The sequence below is a fragment of the Gavialis gangeticus genome, unplaced genomic scaffold, assembly GCF_001723915.1.
Source record: "Gavialis gangeticus isolate Ggan-Ray unplaced genomic scaffold, GavGan_comp1, whole genome shotgun sequence".
Classification (NCBI taxonomy): domain Eukaryota; kingdom Metazoa; phylum Chordata; order Crocodylia; family Gavialidae; genus Gavialis; species Gavialis gangeticus.
Window position 1 is genome coordinate 54,040,982 of NW_017728996.1, and position 12,656 is coordinate 54,053,637.

A 12,656-nucleotide genomic window follows, 5' to 3' on the forward strand; every position below is an offset into this window, starting at 1 on the left:
GGGTGGCTGGGTGACTCAGCCTTTGCACTCCATTATTGTTTTTTGTGCTGCTTGTTTGGTAAGGCCCCTGTATGTTCTTGTGTCACAGACCCATTGAAATACACACTGTCTGGGTCCATCCACCAGTGAAATAGTTAACAAGTGACTGAGAATCATAGAAAATGAAGGCTGGAAGGGACCTCAGGAGGTCACATCTAGTCCAAGCCCCTGCTCAAAGCAGGACGATCCCAAATTAGATCATCCCAGCCAAGGTTTTGCCTAGCCAGGTCTTAAAACCTCCAAGGATAGAGAGTCCACAGCCTCTCTGGGTAACCTGTTCCAGTGCTTTACTATACTCCTAGTGATAACTTTCTTCCTAATATCTAACCTAAACTTCCCTTGCTTCAACTTGAGCCCATTGCTCTTTGTTCTATCATCTGCCGCCACTGAGAACAGTCCGGCTCCACTTCCTTCAGACTGAAGTAAATGAAATGAAATAGGGAAGAGCAAAGCAAAAGCTGCCCCTTTACCGGTTCTCGTGGGTTGTTGGGGCTTTGTCCCGTCTCCACAGACCACTGGCAGCGCTGGAAGGGCAGGACGACATCCCCAGCTCTCTGAGGGTCAAACACGGGGTCTCCTCGTGGAATGGGGATGTTCAAGAACTCAGCAGGGCAGCCAGGTCTCTCCACTGCCCGGACTTCAGAGAGCACATGGAAACCTGTGGGACACCCAAGCAGAGACATGGATTGAGGCAGCCAGGTGGGAATGGATTGTAAATGGATTCCAGCACCCATGAGACCCAAGCACATTATCTAGCCCAGTGCTAACATACCAGTAGCTACTTTGGTTTCAGCCCTGTGGAGTGAGCAGTGGAAGCAGGGCTGAAGGCAGGGCTGCTGAGTGGAAGACCCTGCTGTACAGTGATCAGAAGTCTCTGCCTTTGATCTACTGTGAGACCATGAGCAAGTCACTTGACCTCCCTCTGCCTCACTTCTCTTTCTGAAAAACAGGGCTTGTTACTCCCCTCTCTATGGAGCTTAACTTGAGATCTCCAAATGAAAAATGAATGCTACAGAAGGACAAAGCTGATAACAAGGGCAGAGTCATTTAGCCACCAGGGAATAAATCAGACAGAGTCTCAGCCAGTGGCTATTCAGAGGATACCAACTTGTTCCACCTTTCATCTGCAGTATGGCTCCTGGCTTACTGTTGTTCCTCTCTTCCCCCTGAGCTTCCCCTATTATGACTGCCACAAGGCAGCAATTGGCCTGGGGCGGACCCAACCTTTTTGGCAGGAATTCCACAAATTAGCCCTGCACGCTCCCTAAGCACGCCTCCAGTCCCCTTCCCCTGCCCCATGAGCTGCTTTGCTTTCTGCTTCCTGCCCTATCTGCTGCCTGTCCCCTCCCCGATCCGATCCATCATGTACTGCACTCAGAGGCTGCCCATGCCATTTGTGACACATGTACTAGAGGTTGGCCATCCCTGTCATAGAGGATTGCCTTTCACTGGGAGCAGAGCTCACCTTCCTGCTTTGGAAGCACTCTAGCCCAAATGCAAGCTGTGAACTCAGTGCAGGGGATGGCTGGATGAAGCCTCCTGACCTGTGCCCCACAGGAGGGCGGACCAGAGGTGACTAAAAGTGTCTTCTAGCCTTGAAATGGGAGAGTCTATGAGAAGAGAGGACAGAACGCAGGCCAAGGCTTGCACTGCCAGCCACCCTGGATCCCTGCCATCCCCAGCTCTGGCTATGAGCTTTTTCTCAGCCACCAGCAGCAACAGGCAAAAAAAAATAAAGCCCAATACAGCCATCTGCGAAGTGTAACAGGGAAGTTGAGTGATTTCCCCATGCCTGTGCCTCCCAAGTGCAGCAGGGATGCTGCTGACTGGCTTAGCCAAGGACAGCCCCAAGACTGCCCCAGGTGAACCATGTGTTTTGTCTCACCTCAGGGAGATTAAAGGAAGCAATAACCTATGCCTGTTTTCTCTTCCTCCTTCTCTTTCCAGCTAACGGTGAATCTCCACCCTGTTTGTGTTGCCTGTTTGGGCATGAACTTGGGGATGACATTCTTCCAGCCTGACTCAAAGGCAAACATTTAGTTTCCAATACAAGTCCCACAGGCCTCTGTGAGAGGTCTCTCACACCAGTGCTGAAGAAGAGCCTTCCTGCAGGGCGCTGTGGGACTCAGGGGGCACATGCCCACGGAGAACGCTCTGTATGAACAAATCTCATTTGGAGAGGACCCAGCAGGCCTGCCTGATCCCAGGCACCCAGGACTATAGGAAAGGAAATAGTGGCAGCACATGATGGTTGGATGTTTAGCTGCTATCCTGAGATAGGTAGGATGACAGGTGGTTATTACTGGCATATCTACATGAGATGCTATGGCGCTTTAGCAATGAGCTATGATGACGTAGCTTGTTGCTACGGTGACTTAGCATCAGCAGGCACGAACTGTGATGCCAAAGCTACTGTGCAGTAGCTTGTTGCTACTGTGCAGTAGGTTCAGAAATGACCCATGCACTGGCAGGACTATGCAGTAACACCTGTGCAGTCAGGGGCACATGTAGATGCACCCACTGAGATTTGCCATTTGGTGGGGAAGCAGGCAATAGCTTGTTTGCATTGAGGAACCAGGTACCTCTGATTAGCCACAGAGAGATGGCACATCCACCAGTGAAAATTACACGATGGTAGTTTTACCCTAGTACTTTCAGGCATAGATCTACTTCAAGTTGGGTGGTTACTCCAGGTTAGGAATTTACATTGTCTGTCTGATCCTTTTATATACTGCTATAAAGAGCAAGTATACCAGTGTAAATGTGTCATCAACACTGACCCTGGGTTTAAATATCAGAAACGTTTAAAGCCATTCAGACAATTCCACTACGTACATCCACGTGCATCCATTACAAACCATTAAAATGAATAGAAGACAAGTATCAAAACTGCCTCTGCGGCTTTGACAATTTCTGTAACCTATTTTTTTTAACACCCCAGAGATTCACAAGGCCCAAGGGCATCCCATAAGCTATGGAAGAGTCTATCTCAGGCAGTAGCAATTCTGTCTCCACAGGAGTCATGCATTGTTGCTATGGAGCTAAAAAAAATCTAAGAAATTAATCTAAAAAAAAGGAAATGTGCATGCAGCAAAGGTCAGACTTGAGGGTAACTGCCGCTGCTCCCTGCAGCTCACCCAACTGTTTATTTTGTAGTGTAACCTTAGCTTAGCAATTGCAAGGATCCATGCACTGTGTGTGAGCTGTTTTGGAATCATGAGTTTCAATGTCCCCTGAATTAGCTTACTGTTGGGAGATAACTCTAGAGATGGCCCAGATGGATGTTGTTTCCCTGCTAGACCCATTTGATTCTTACCAAAGGAGACAAACAGCACAGTCATGTTCCTGTTGGAGGGTATTCCAGAATTTCCCCGGGCCAACACGTTGCTGAGTCTGCGGGCATTGGGCACATGTGGTTCCTGCAGTGCCTGGTACACCCCATCGGCATAGTTGGCTGGCAGCAAGCGCAGCAGATTGGAACCTGGTGGCAGCAAAATGACATCTCACAGCATCCAGAGATTGCAGTGAAAGTGGGATTGAGGAATATTGGGCAGAATATGAAGGGACTGGGATGCTCGGAGTTCCTGGGGCAAAGCAGTTAGGGAACAGCTCTCCAGAGAATGTAGCTTCCAGTAGTGTATTACAAAGCCTCTCTTTCATTGCAATTGTTTTCTTATCAGTATGATTGTTGCTGCAAAGCCATACCTCACTGATGCCAGGGGACATTTGCAAACTAATAACAGGAGTTTTTTTAACCAGTACAGAGCATGCAGGCCAAAACCCTCTGAGCAGAATAAATGACAGATGCCTCAGAGGATGCTGCAAAATCCCCTTAAAGCAACGGGTCCCTTACTCTGTACTATCACGTGTCTCATGAGAAAGATCAGGAATTCCTTCCTCATTCAGGGGATAATCAGCTCCTGCCTGAAGCCTGATGATTCACTACATAGAATGTGTTTGATGATGTTTTTATTCAAATCGATACCCAATCTGTTTTGGCATCTTGCTAAGTGTCCTGACTCAATCTGACAGGGGATTCTCTGGGCTGATTGTAAATTGTGAAGCAAAAACATCTCCTTCCCCCAGGCTTCCTTCCTTCCTGAGCCTGGCACAACAGAGGGAGAACACACTGACAAAATGACTGCACCAGAAAGTCAGGTTTCATATTAATTTCAACTGAGGGGCATAAGTGGCACCTCTCCCTATCTTTCAGATGCCTGGCAATCATTTAAAATAGGGCTGTCCAACTAACTTCTTTGACCCCACAGGCTGGATCCAATTTTATGGGGCTTCTCATAGGTTGGACAACCCATCCCCAGCAATGGGGCAGTGGCTTATTGGCATGGCTGCCAGAGGCACTGCAGTGGCGAGGCCTCAGGACCCAGGGGCTGAACACTACCATGATTCACCCTCCACCTCCTTCCATGCTGCCAATCAGAGTTACTAATGGCAACCAGAGACCCTGAATTCAGTGGCAGGCAAGGGAGGCACAGGTGGTGAGTGGGGAGGGGTGAGCCATGGTAGCATTCACCCCCTGCGTTCTGGACCCATCCCAAAGCAGTGGCTTTGTGCCAACAAGCCCCATGGGCTACATTTTAACCCTTCAGTTGGTAGCCACTACTTGGCAGCAGGACAACCCTACCTACAAGAAACAGATCCCCTAGGGGGCATTACTGCCCCCCAAAACAAAAAAAATAAAGAAGTGAAATCACCCAGCTCAGAGCTGAAAACAACATCAAGCTCATGAAGCAAATGGTCCCTGCAATGTGCCTCAAGCTCAGTGAAGTGACACTATTTCTGGCTAAGAAGTCCAGTCAGCCAGGGCCAAAAGGCCCTGATTCAGCAAGCAAGACCCTGATGGTTCTCCAAGGGGATCCAGCTGCAGCCCCATGAGAGGAGGAAAGAGGCATCTCTCAGGTAGTTACAGCCAACACCTTACTATCCAGCCAGCAACCATCATGCAGTCAGTGCAGATCGCAAAGTGCTGCAGTGCTCCCAAGGAGATGCCTCAGGCATGGTCTCCACTAAAGACCTCTGCTCGGTTAGTGTTGCTTGGTTAGGCAGGAGTGTGAACATAATATCACTGCCCTGACTGACATAGCTCAGTGCTGGTGAAAGCCTTTACATAGGTTCTATTATACCAGCAAAAAAGTATTGTTGTTGAGATAACTTACTTTTGCTTGGGATCTGACATAAGCTTCAGCCAGGACCATAACTTCCAGCATAACCTGCTTGCTGGTACTCACTTTGTCTCTGCCTGGAAGGTTTGCTACACTGTCCCTTGGGAGTACTGCTGACCCAACAAACCTGGATGAGGCCCAAACAAAGAAGCAGCCATGTACCCTCCAGTGTGAGGGTCTGCAGAGGTTTATGCCTGGATTTTCAAAAACTCCTAAGGGAGTTGAATACCTGTCACCCACCAGAAGTCACTGAAAGGTAGGTCACTTGCTCCCTTAGATGCTTTTGAAAATCCAGAGGCATAGCTCCATGGAGGACATATGCCAGGCTACTGAGGTCTGTGAAATACTGCAGTGGGTTTTGGAGCAGACCAATAAAGCCTGCTGTGATGATCCAACATGAGGGGGGCAAAGGGCACAGCTGACAGCTCTGCCTATTTGTGACAGCAAAGGTCACAGTCGCTTGGTCATACCCCAGTGATAACAAAAGGGGTATCATAGTCTTCCCAAATCAAGCTGAAATCTAACAACACCCTGACATGCAACAGTGGAACTAGGGTAGGACAAACAGGCAATCACCCCAGGCACCAACCTGGGGGCATAAAAAAACCCCCAGCCACTGCCAGCAGCTGCACAATCACAATTGTGAGCACACAGCACCCAAAAGCTGTCACTGCTCCTGTGCCCCGGGTGCCCAGCTGCATCCCTATGCTACTGCCCACATGGCAACCATGAAAAAGCATTGGTGGTTGCTTTCTCAGCCCAGGGTGCTGGCATTACCACTGTTGTCTCCTCTAGCTCCTGTCCCCAGCCCACCATCTGCTGCTCCATTTGAGCCATCAGTGCCTGGCCTTCACTCAAGCCACCATCATAAACAGACCTTTATGAAGGCAGAATGATCCATCGCCATCCACTCTAGCCTGACCCTTCAAAGTCACCAGCACTGGCACACAATGTTCCCACACTCACCTGCAGAACCATGGCTGTGATGCTGCAGGTTGTTGTACCAGCCATCATAGCGCTGGACTTCCCAGCTGATGTTCTCCTGGGCACCTGTGGAGATAGCAGACCCCCAGGACCATGTTCAGATGTGACAGTAGGACCAGAGAGAGACAGCTGTTACAAGGGGTGGTGGGATTAAGCCTACTAAAGAGAATACAAGGTTAGTTTTGTACCTTGGGCAAGTGGAGCAAACTAACACCAAATTCTCCAGAGATTATAAGAAGGGCCCTGGACTGGTAAGGCTGGCATCCCGACTGCCAAAAGGATAATAGAGCAGCTCATCATATAGACAGCAGAGGCTGCACTTTCTAACAGGATGAGGTAGTTCCCTCTATTACAAAAGCCAGGCTGCATTTCAATGTAGTGCATTGTCACCTGCCTCAAAGTGAGGGTTGGACTCCTTCCAGTCAGCAGTCAAAAGCACAGCAAATGGACCAAACAGAAAAATAATACTAAAGATATAACCCAGCAGCCAAAGCCCAGGGCATACACTAGCATGGACCTGTCACTGAATGGAGCATGCCTCCTCCTCATCTCCTGCATGAGATACATCACCTGAACTAGTGGTGGTCACTGCCTGGGGCACCCTGGGAGGTTACCATTCAAAGCACTGGACTTAGCAATGACACTTATCCCACCAATCACATCTATGGACACACATTCCACACCTTCCCCAAGAAACGCTGCCTGGTCCAGCGTCTTCTTTTACTGCAAGGCACCCAAAGAGCCATCAGAAAATGTGAGACACTGCAGTACACCAGTAGCTGCATGCAGGGGAAGAGGTGAAGTGTCATCACTGTTGTCATTATTCCCTAACCACAGTAGTAGTACAAGGCCCCTGACACAGTAGTAGATGCTGTGCACAAACACAGAGGTAGGCATGCACCCAGCCTCAGAAAGCTTCCCATGTCAGAAGTGCAGTGTAGTGTCTCCTTGTGTGTTCACACATTTAATTGTGCCTTTCCTGTTCCAAGCTCCATGCTCTGGGGCATCCTGATACATAGCAGCTCCCTTTGCTGTCAGGCAACACTCCTGGGTAGAATCCCCCCCAGGTCACAACAGGGACCTCCCTCTGATTCCAAGCCTGGGAATGGTACTCACCCACCAAGCTGCATGTCCCCAGCAGAAGTATCCAAAACAAGGGCAGATGCCACATCTCAAGCTTCACCATGACTGCTCTGTACTGCCTGGGAGACCACACAACTGAAGCTAATGAAAGCAGAGAGAAAAAACAAGTGAACTGGAGCCAAAGGAGACTTTCAAAAGCATGCGAGGTCTCAGTGTTTCACAGAGAATGGAAACAAGAGGACACATTCCAGGTGGGACTGATGCTAACCTGCCTCTGAACATAATAGGGTGTGCTCATGCGGAGGAAGGTTAAAGGGAGTTCAAATCCCATTGTCTTCAAGAGGAGCCCTGCCCACTAACTCCAGCCTCAAGCAGCCAGTGCTGCTTCTAGACACTAGGGCCTTCGTCACCTTCAGGTTACCACTCCACATGCTTTACATGGGACAGCACCTGAAGATTACCTGGAAACTTCAGTTCATGAGAAAGGAAGCTTAATGGGATTCCTCACAAAAAGTCTGTTACATCTTTGGTCCAGAGTTAGAACTGACTCCCATTTCATGTCTGGGTGCAAGTCAAGGTACTGGTTTTGGTCTATTAAGCCCCTTGTAGCTTGGTTTATGAGTAAGGCTGCCTTAATCTTGTGGGATGGCAGCTGCAAAAAGCAACTGGGATACTTCAGCTAAGAGTTCTCAGCTTTGAATGCAAGAAGCTGAGGAGCAGGCCATTCTCAGGAAAAGGGGCCTTGGCTCTGGGATTCATCCCTCCACCTTGGATTGCTGGCCCCACTGAGTCCATTGACTATCAGGGCACACTGTAAGCCTGTTTCCCCTGTTGACTCCAGGAAATATTGGGCTCCTGGGTTGGGGAGGATCATCACTGCAGCTGTGGAACCATATCCATACATTTGCAAATGAATTTGTAGGTAGGGTTTGGGTTCGGGGGGGGGGGGTACCTAGAACAGCAACATCATTCAGTGAAATACCTCTAAGCATTTGCACCAACTAAGAGTTGGGAAAAAGGGACAGGACTGGGTGTCACAGGACCCAAGGTTGCTTTTTTTCACCTGTCAAAAACTCTTTGAGTGACCTTGGGCACTATTTCACTCAGTGGCCTGAAGTATAAAACAGGCATGGCAATATCTCCCTACCTCCCATAGTGCTTAACAGCTTAACAGCTTTGAGGAGCTCGTACACATCAGTGCTGTGAGCAATGGAAAAGTACTTCAATGAATGGGCATGTGCCATATGAGTTCTTCACTTATTGCAGAAGTAAAACAATCACCTGAGGTGGTAGCCCTTAAGAAATTGTGTTTAGCCTGGCAGCCTGCCTATAGGCTACTGTAATCCAAAACCACTGCATCTGGATTTTAAAGTGACAGTACAGATTCTAGGTGCAGCACGCAGAAGTTTGTAAACCTTTGCCACCTTCCGATGCAGTGGAGATTGGACTAAATCAGGATGGTCTAACTGTTGGCCTGTAGCCTGCATGTTCTGGTCCCCAGGCTTCTGCCCAACCCCTACTCCCCACATTGCTCTGACTGCAAGAGCAGCTGCAGTCTTTGGTCTCCCCCTCCTTCCTCCAGGTTTTGCTGTCTGCTCCAGCCCCAGGGAACAGGCATGGTACAGCAGGAGCATCCACATGGCATGCATCTTGGGGATCCATGGCTTGCCCTGGTGCGGCCCGCAGGTGTTTGACCCCTGTTAGAGTTGCTTTGAAGGCGTTAGGCCTCCAGCCACTTAGAAGTTGGACAGACCTGGACTAGATTACTTTTGAGGCCCCTTCCAACCCTGTGACTCCATCTTTCATTTGCCCCATCAGAATGCATGGACACACTCTATTTATATCATTGCAGGCTATTTTTTCTACAGAAATTCTACTTTGTGGAACCACAGTGATCCTTGGCATTGTTCCTCGGTGTTCAGGTCTTCAGTTCTACAATACAAACCTTGGGCAAAGAGAGTTAGCTGACAGGTGAGAAGCAAGTGGATTTTGGTGATATCTGTTGCCTGGAACAACTGGATAGAAATGTTAAACAGATTTTCAGACACAATGTACCCTTCCTCACAGAGGAAGTTGGTCTAGTAAAAGATATTGCCTCTACAACACTGATTGCTTCCTAACAGAGGCACCTGAGGAATAGCACTTTGTGCCCAAGAGCTTGTCTAACATCTCTGCCAACTGTACAGTTGGTCCAAACAAGATATCACCAAAACCCCCATGCTTCTCACATATTTCTTGGACCATTATGGCTACAAGATGCCAACTCCCTTAACTAATGGGGGTGTTGGTTGTAGCCATATTGATCTAAGGACATAGGCAGACAAGGTTCTGTGGGTAAATCCAATATCTTTTATTAGACCAACTAAAATAACTGGAAAACTTCTCTGCAAGCTTTTGGGTAAAAACACCCTTCTTCAGGCAGAGATGCAGTACTGCAGATGCTTCCTCTGCCTGAAGAAGGGTATTTGCACCCGAAAGCTTGCAAAGAAGAATTTTTCCAACTATTTTAGTTTGTCTAATGAAAGGTATTGGAGTTACCCAAAGAATCCTAACTAATAGGAGCATTTTTTGCTAGGCAGCAGCCACTAGAGGGCAATGAGATACATGTTGTGCCAGTGGGTTTCCTATAGTGATGATGCAGGGATAAGAGAAAAAATATTTGTGAAGCGATGTATTATCTTTTACTGGAGCAACTGGTTTAGATGGAGGAGATATGGGATACGTTTTTGGGCTCTCAGCACCCTTCTAACTGGTCTGGGAAGGAGGCAGTCACAGTTCAAGCTAGGCTCAAGCTAGAGCAATTTCTTTAATTTAACCCAATTCTGCTCATGAATGTGGTCCTTGAAAGGGAAGTGGGTTTCACAGAAGCTTTGCCCACAGCAGAGGAATGCTGAAGCTCAAGTATCCTGGGTTCAATACCATGTTCTGGTTGGCAGTGTATTCTAGTACCAGGTAATGACCGTCCCTTGTCCCCACACTCCCAACACAGAATAGCATTTTGTGGATGCTTCCAAAGAGACTTTTTCTCTTTGCCTTGTAGAAGGATCTTCAGCGGCTAGACAAAAAGCGGTGTAGTTGATATAAACAAAGTTCTGGACGTTATATGATCTTTCTTCTTCTTCCATATTCCTATACTACAAGCTTCAATGACACGGTGGGCTTTTCATATACATTATATAGAAGCTAATGGAATGTACATTTTCTATCTGATTTTTAGAAAGCTCTCCATTGGGCCTACAATTGTATAGGTTCAGTATTGTACTTGCAGATGATCATTCTGGGACCTTTCACCTATAATTAAGAGCAGGCACAAAAATTACAGCATGTAAAATATTAACTACATGCTCCATGGGCCTAATTAGGTGTTGCTAAATCTAAATGCTACCCTTCTGCGCCCACAGTTAATTGTGGTCATGAAACTCTGCCCACAGAACAGGATGCTATCTCCAGAAAGCCAGCCCCCGGTTGGCATAAGGGAGAAACACTTTAAAAACCATGTTTACTGCACATTTTTTACATTACAGGTAGTGTGGTATTCTATAAGCAGATTTTCCTTGCTCTGCTGTAAGTTGTTCCTGTATACTTCCCCTCATTCTGTAATAGTGAATCTCAAATCTGCACATTGCAAAACATGATTGCAGGTATATTGCTTCATTAGCTTTCAAAAGGAAATATAACTTTATGATGTAGAGATTCAAGATGAAATCATTACTAAAAGTCCTTCTACATTTAAAGATAAAGTCCCTGCAAACTAATTGGTAATAGCTCCTTTCAGTCACAAAAGTCATTACCTGACAAGATCATTTCTAGATTAAAGAGTTACAGTCACATTTACAAACATGGCCTCTAATTTCAGGTGCCTGAGACAACCTGATGTCACATTAACCCAAAGAGATTCTGAGCATAACTAGCCCTCATGACTCTGCAAGGAGAATATTACCCACAGCAGCAGTCAAAGCAAAGCACTCTTAGAAAGAGACTCTTACAATACTGCCTCATACACAGCTGTTTCTCACTAGCTAAAAACTGCATCCTCAGGATATTATTTAGATTGCAATAAAATGCACAGAGAAAGCAGAGACACTCTCATGGCCCCAGAGGGACAGCATTCCATCTCCAGCTCCCCCTGTGCAAAAATGAAGTTTATTTCCTACCTATGGGGACATTTTACCATCTTGTACCATCTACACTTTTCCCAGAGCCTGACAAAGGGACTTTGATCCCAAAAGCTTGTAGAAAAGGACAATTTTCTTGCCATTTTCCAGCTGGTATAATAAAAGGTATCATATTGGAACCAAGAGTTCTAGATTTTTGTATGTCAGAGAAAGCAGAAAACTTCTGCTCTAGGCCTATGTATAATAAACAGCAGAGAAACAGAGAATATTGTATAGGAAAACATTAAAGATATGGCAATAAATGGAGTGTCTGGTCTTCTGCAATTTCAGCTAAGGAAGGTCCTGGTCACTACCATTAAGGCATTACATAGTTTTCTATGCCATGGTATCAGTCAGGGTTTTTTAATTCAAGTAATATGACATTTTCCTGGGCAAGTGCATCCAATAAGCTAGTAACACAGCCCAGAACTGCCTGCAGGAACAAAAAGGAGGCATTACATTTTTCAATCTTAGTCCTATTATGAAGGAAAGGTCTGTCCATATCAGCTCATTGGGCTGGTGTACGTAAGGCACTCCAATGATATGCAAAGGAGTGATGTGGCCAGCATCACTTCCAGCCAGCTCTGATTCCCCACCCTGAATGATGAGCTGGGCTACCTGGGGACAACTAATGTCATGGGTCCAGAGCAGGGCTTGGACCTTCAGAACCTCTCAGTTTCAAGCAGAGATGTGGGTTTTCCAGAAAATGTTCCAATACCCTAAATAGAGCATGATCTGATTTAGCATGTTTATTTGATTTATATTTAGTAAATAAAACTAAAAAAGTACCCCCATGTTAATTTTATGTCCCTATAGCCACAAGTATTTGAACTGAAATATTTGATTAGGAAAAGCATTAAATACAGCACACTTAATGTGGTTTAACTGTTATATTCAAACAAATTCAAAGTTTTATGTGGAAATAAATTATTTTTATTGGAATACTTGTAAAAATGTAAAGACAATACACAATAGCATGTACTTCCTTTACATTGTTTGTTTAAATTTAAGGGAAAAAAAGAAGGCACTGAAAACTGTTGACACTAATTTTAGCACACCCAGAGAACTGTGCATGATATGCCGTGATTGTCCACTCATCTAGTTCAACAGAGCTTAACTCTTGCACTGAGATCATTGCGGCACCTCCAGTTTTGCTGTCACTATCTGCAGAATCACTCACACTACTTATTAGATCCATTTCAGAATCAGATTGAGG

The 12,656-nt window shown here is 46.5% G+C and overlaps 1 protein-coding gene across 1 annotated transcript in view; it reads right to left on the minus strand.

The window, feature by feature from the left end:
• Nucleotides 1-7,420, minus strand: part of LOC109288798 (dual oxidase 2-like) — a 53,576-nt gene extending 46,156 nt beyond the window's left edge. Inside the window, exons 1-4 of the mRNA XM_019504554.1 lie at nucleotides 7,320-7,420; nucleotides 6,186-6,269; nucleotides 3,356-3,520; nucleotides 510-697 (exon numbers count right to left, since the gene is read on the minus strand). Coding sequence (XP_019360099.1) covers nucleotides 510-697; nucleotides 3,356-3,520; nucleotides 6,186-6,269; nucleotides 7,320-7,389 — 507 coding nt within the window. The 5' untranslated portion in view covers nucleotides 7,390-7,420. The remainder of the gene's footprint in view (nucleotides 1-509; nucleotides 698-3,355; nucleotides 3,521-6,185; nucleotides 6,270-7,319) is intronic.
• Between the last annotated feature and the right edge of the window lie 5,236 nt (nucleotides 7,421-12,656).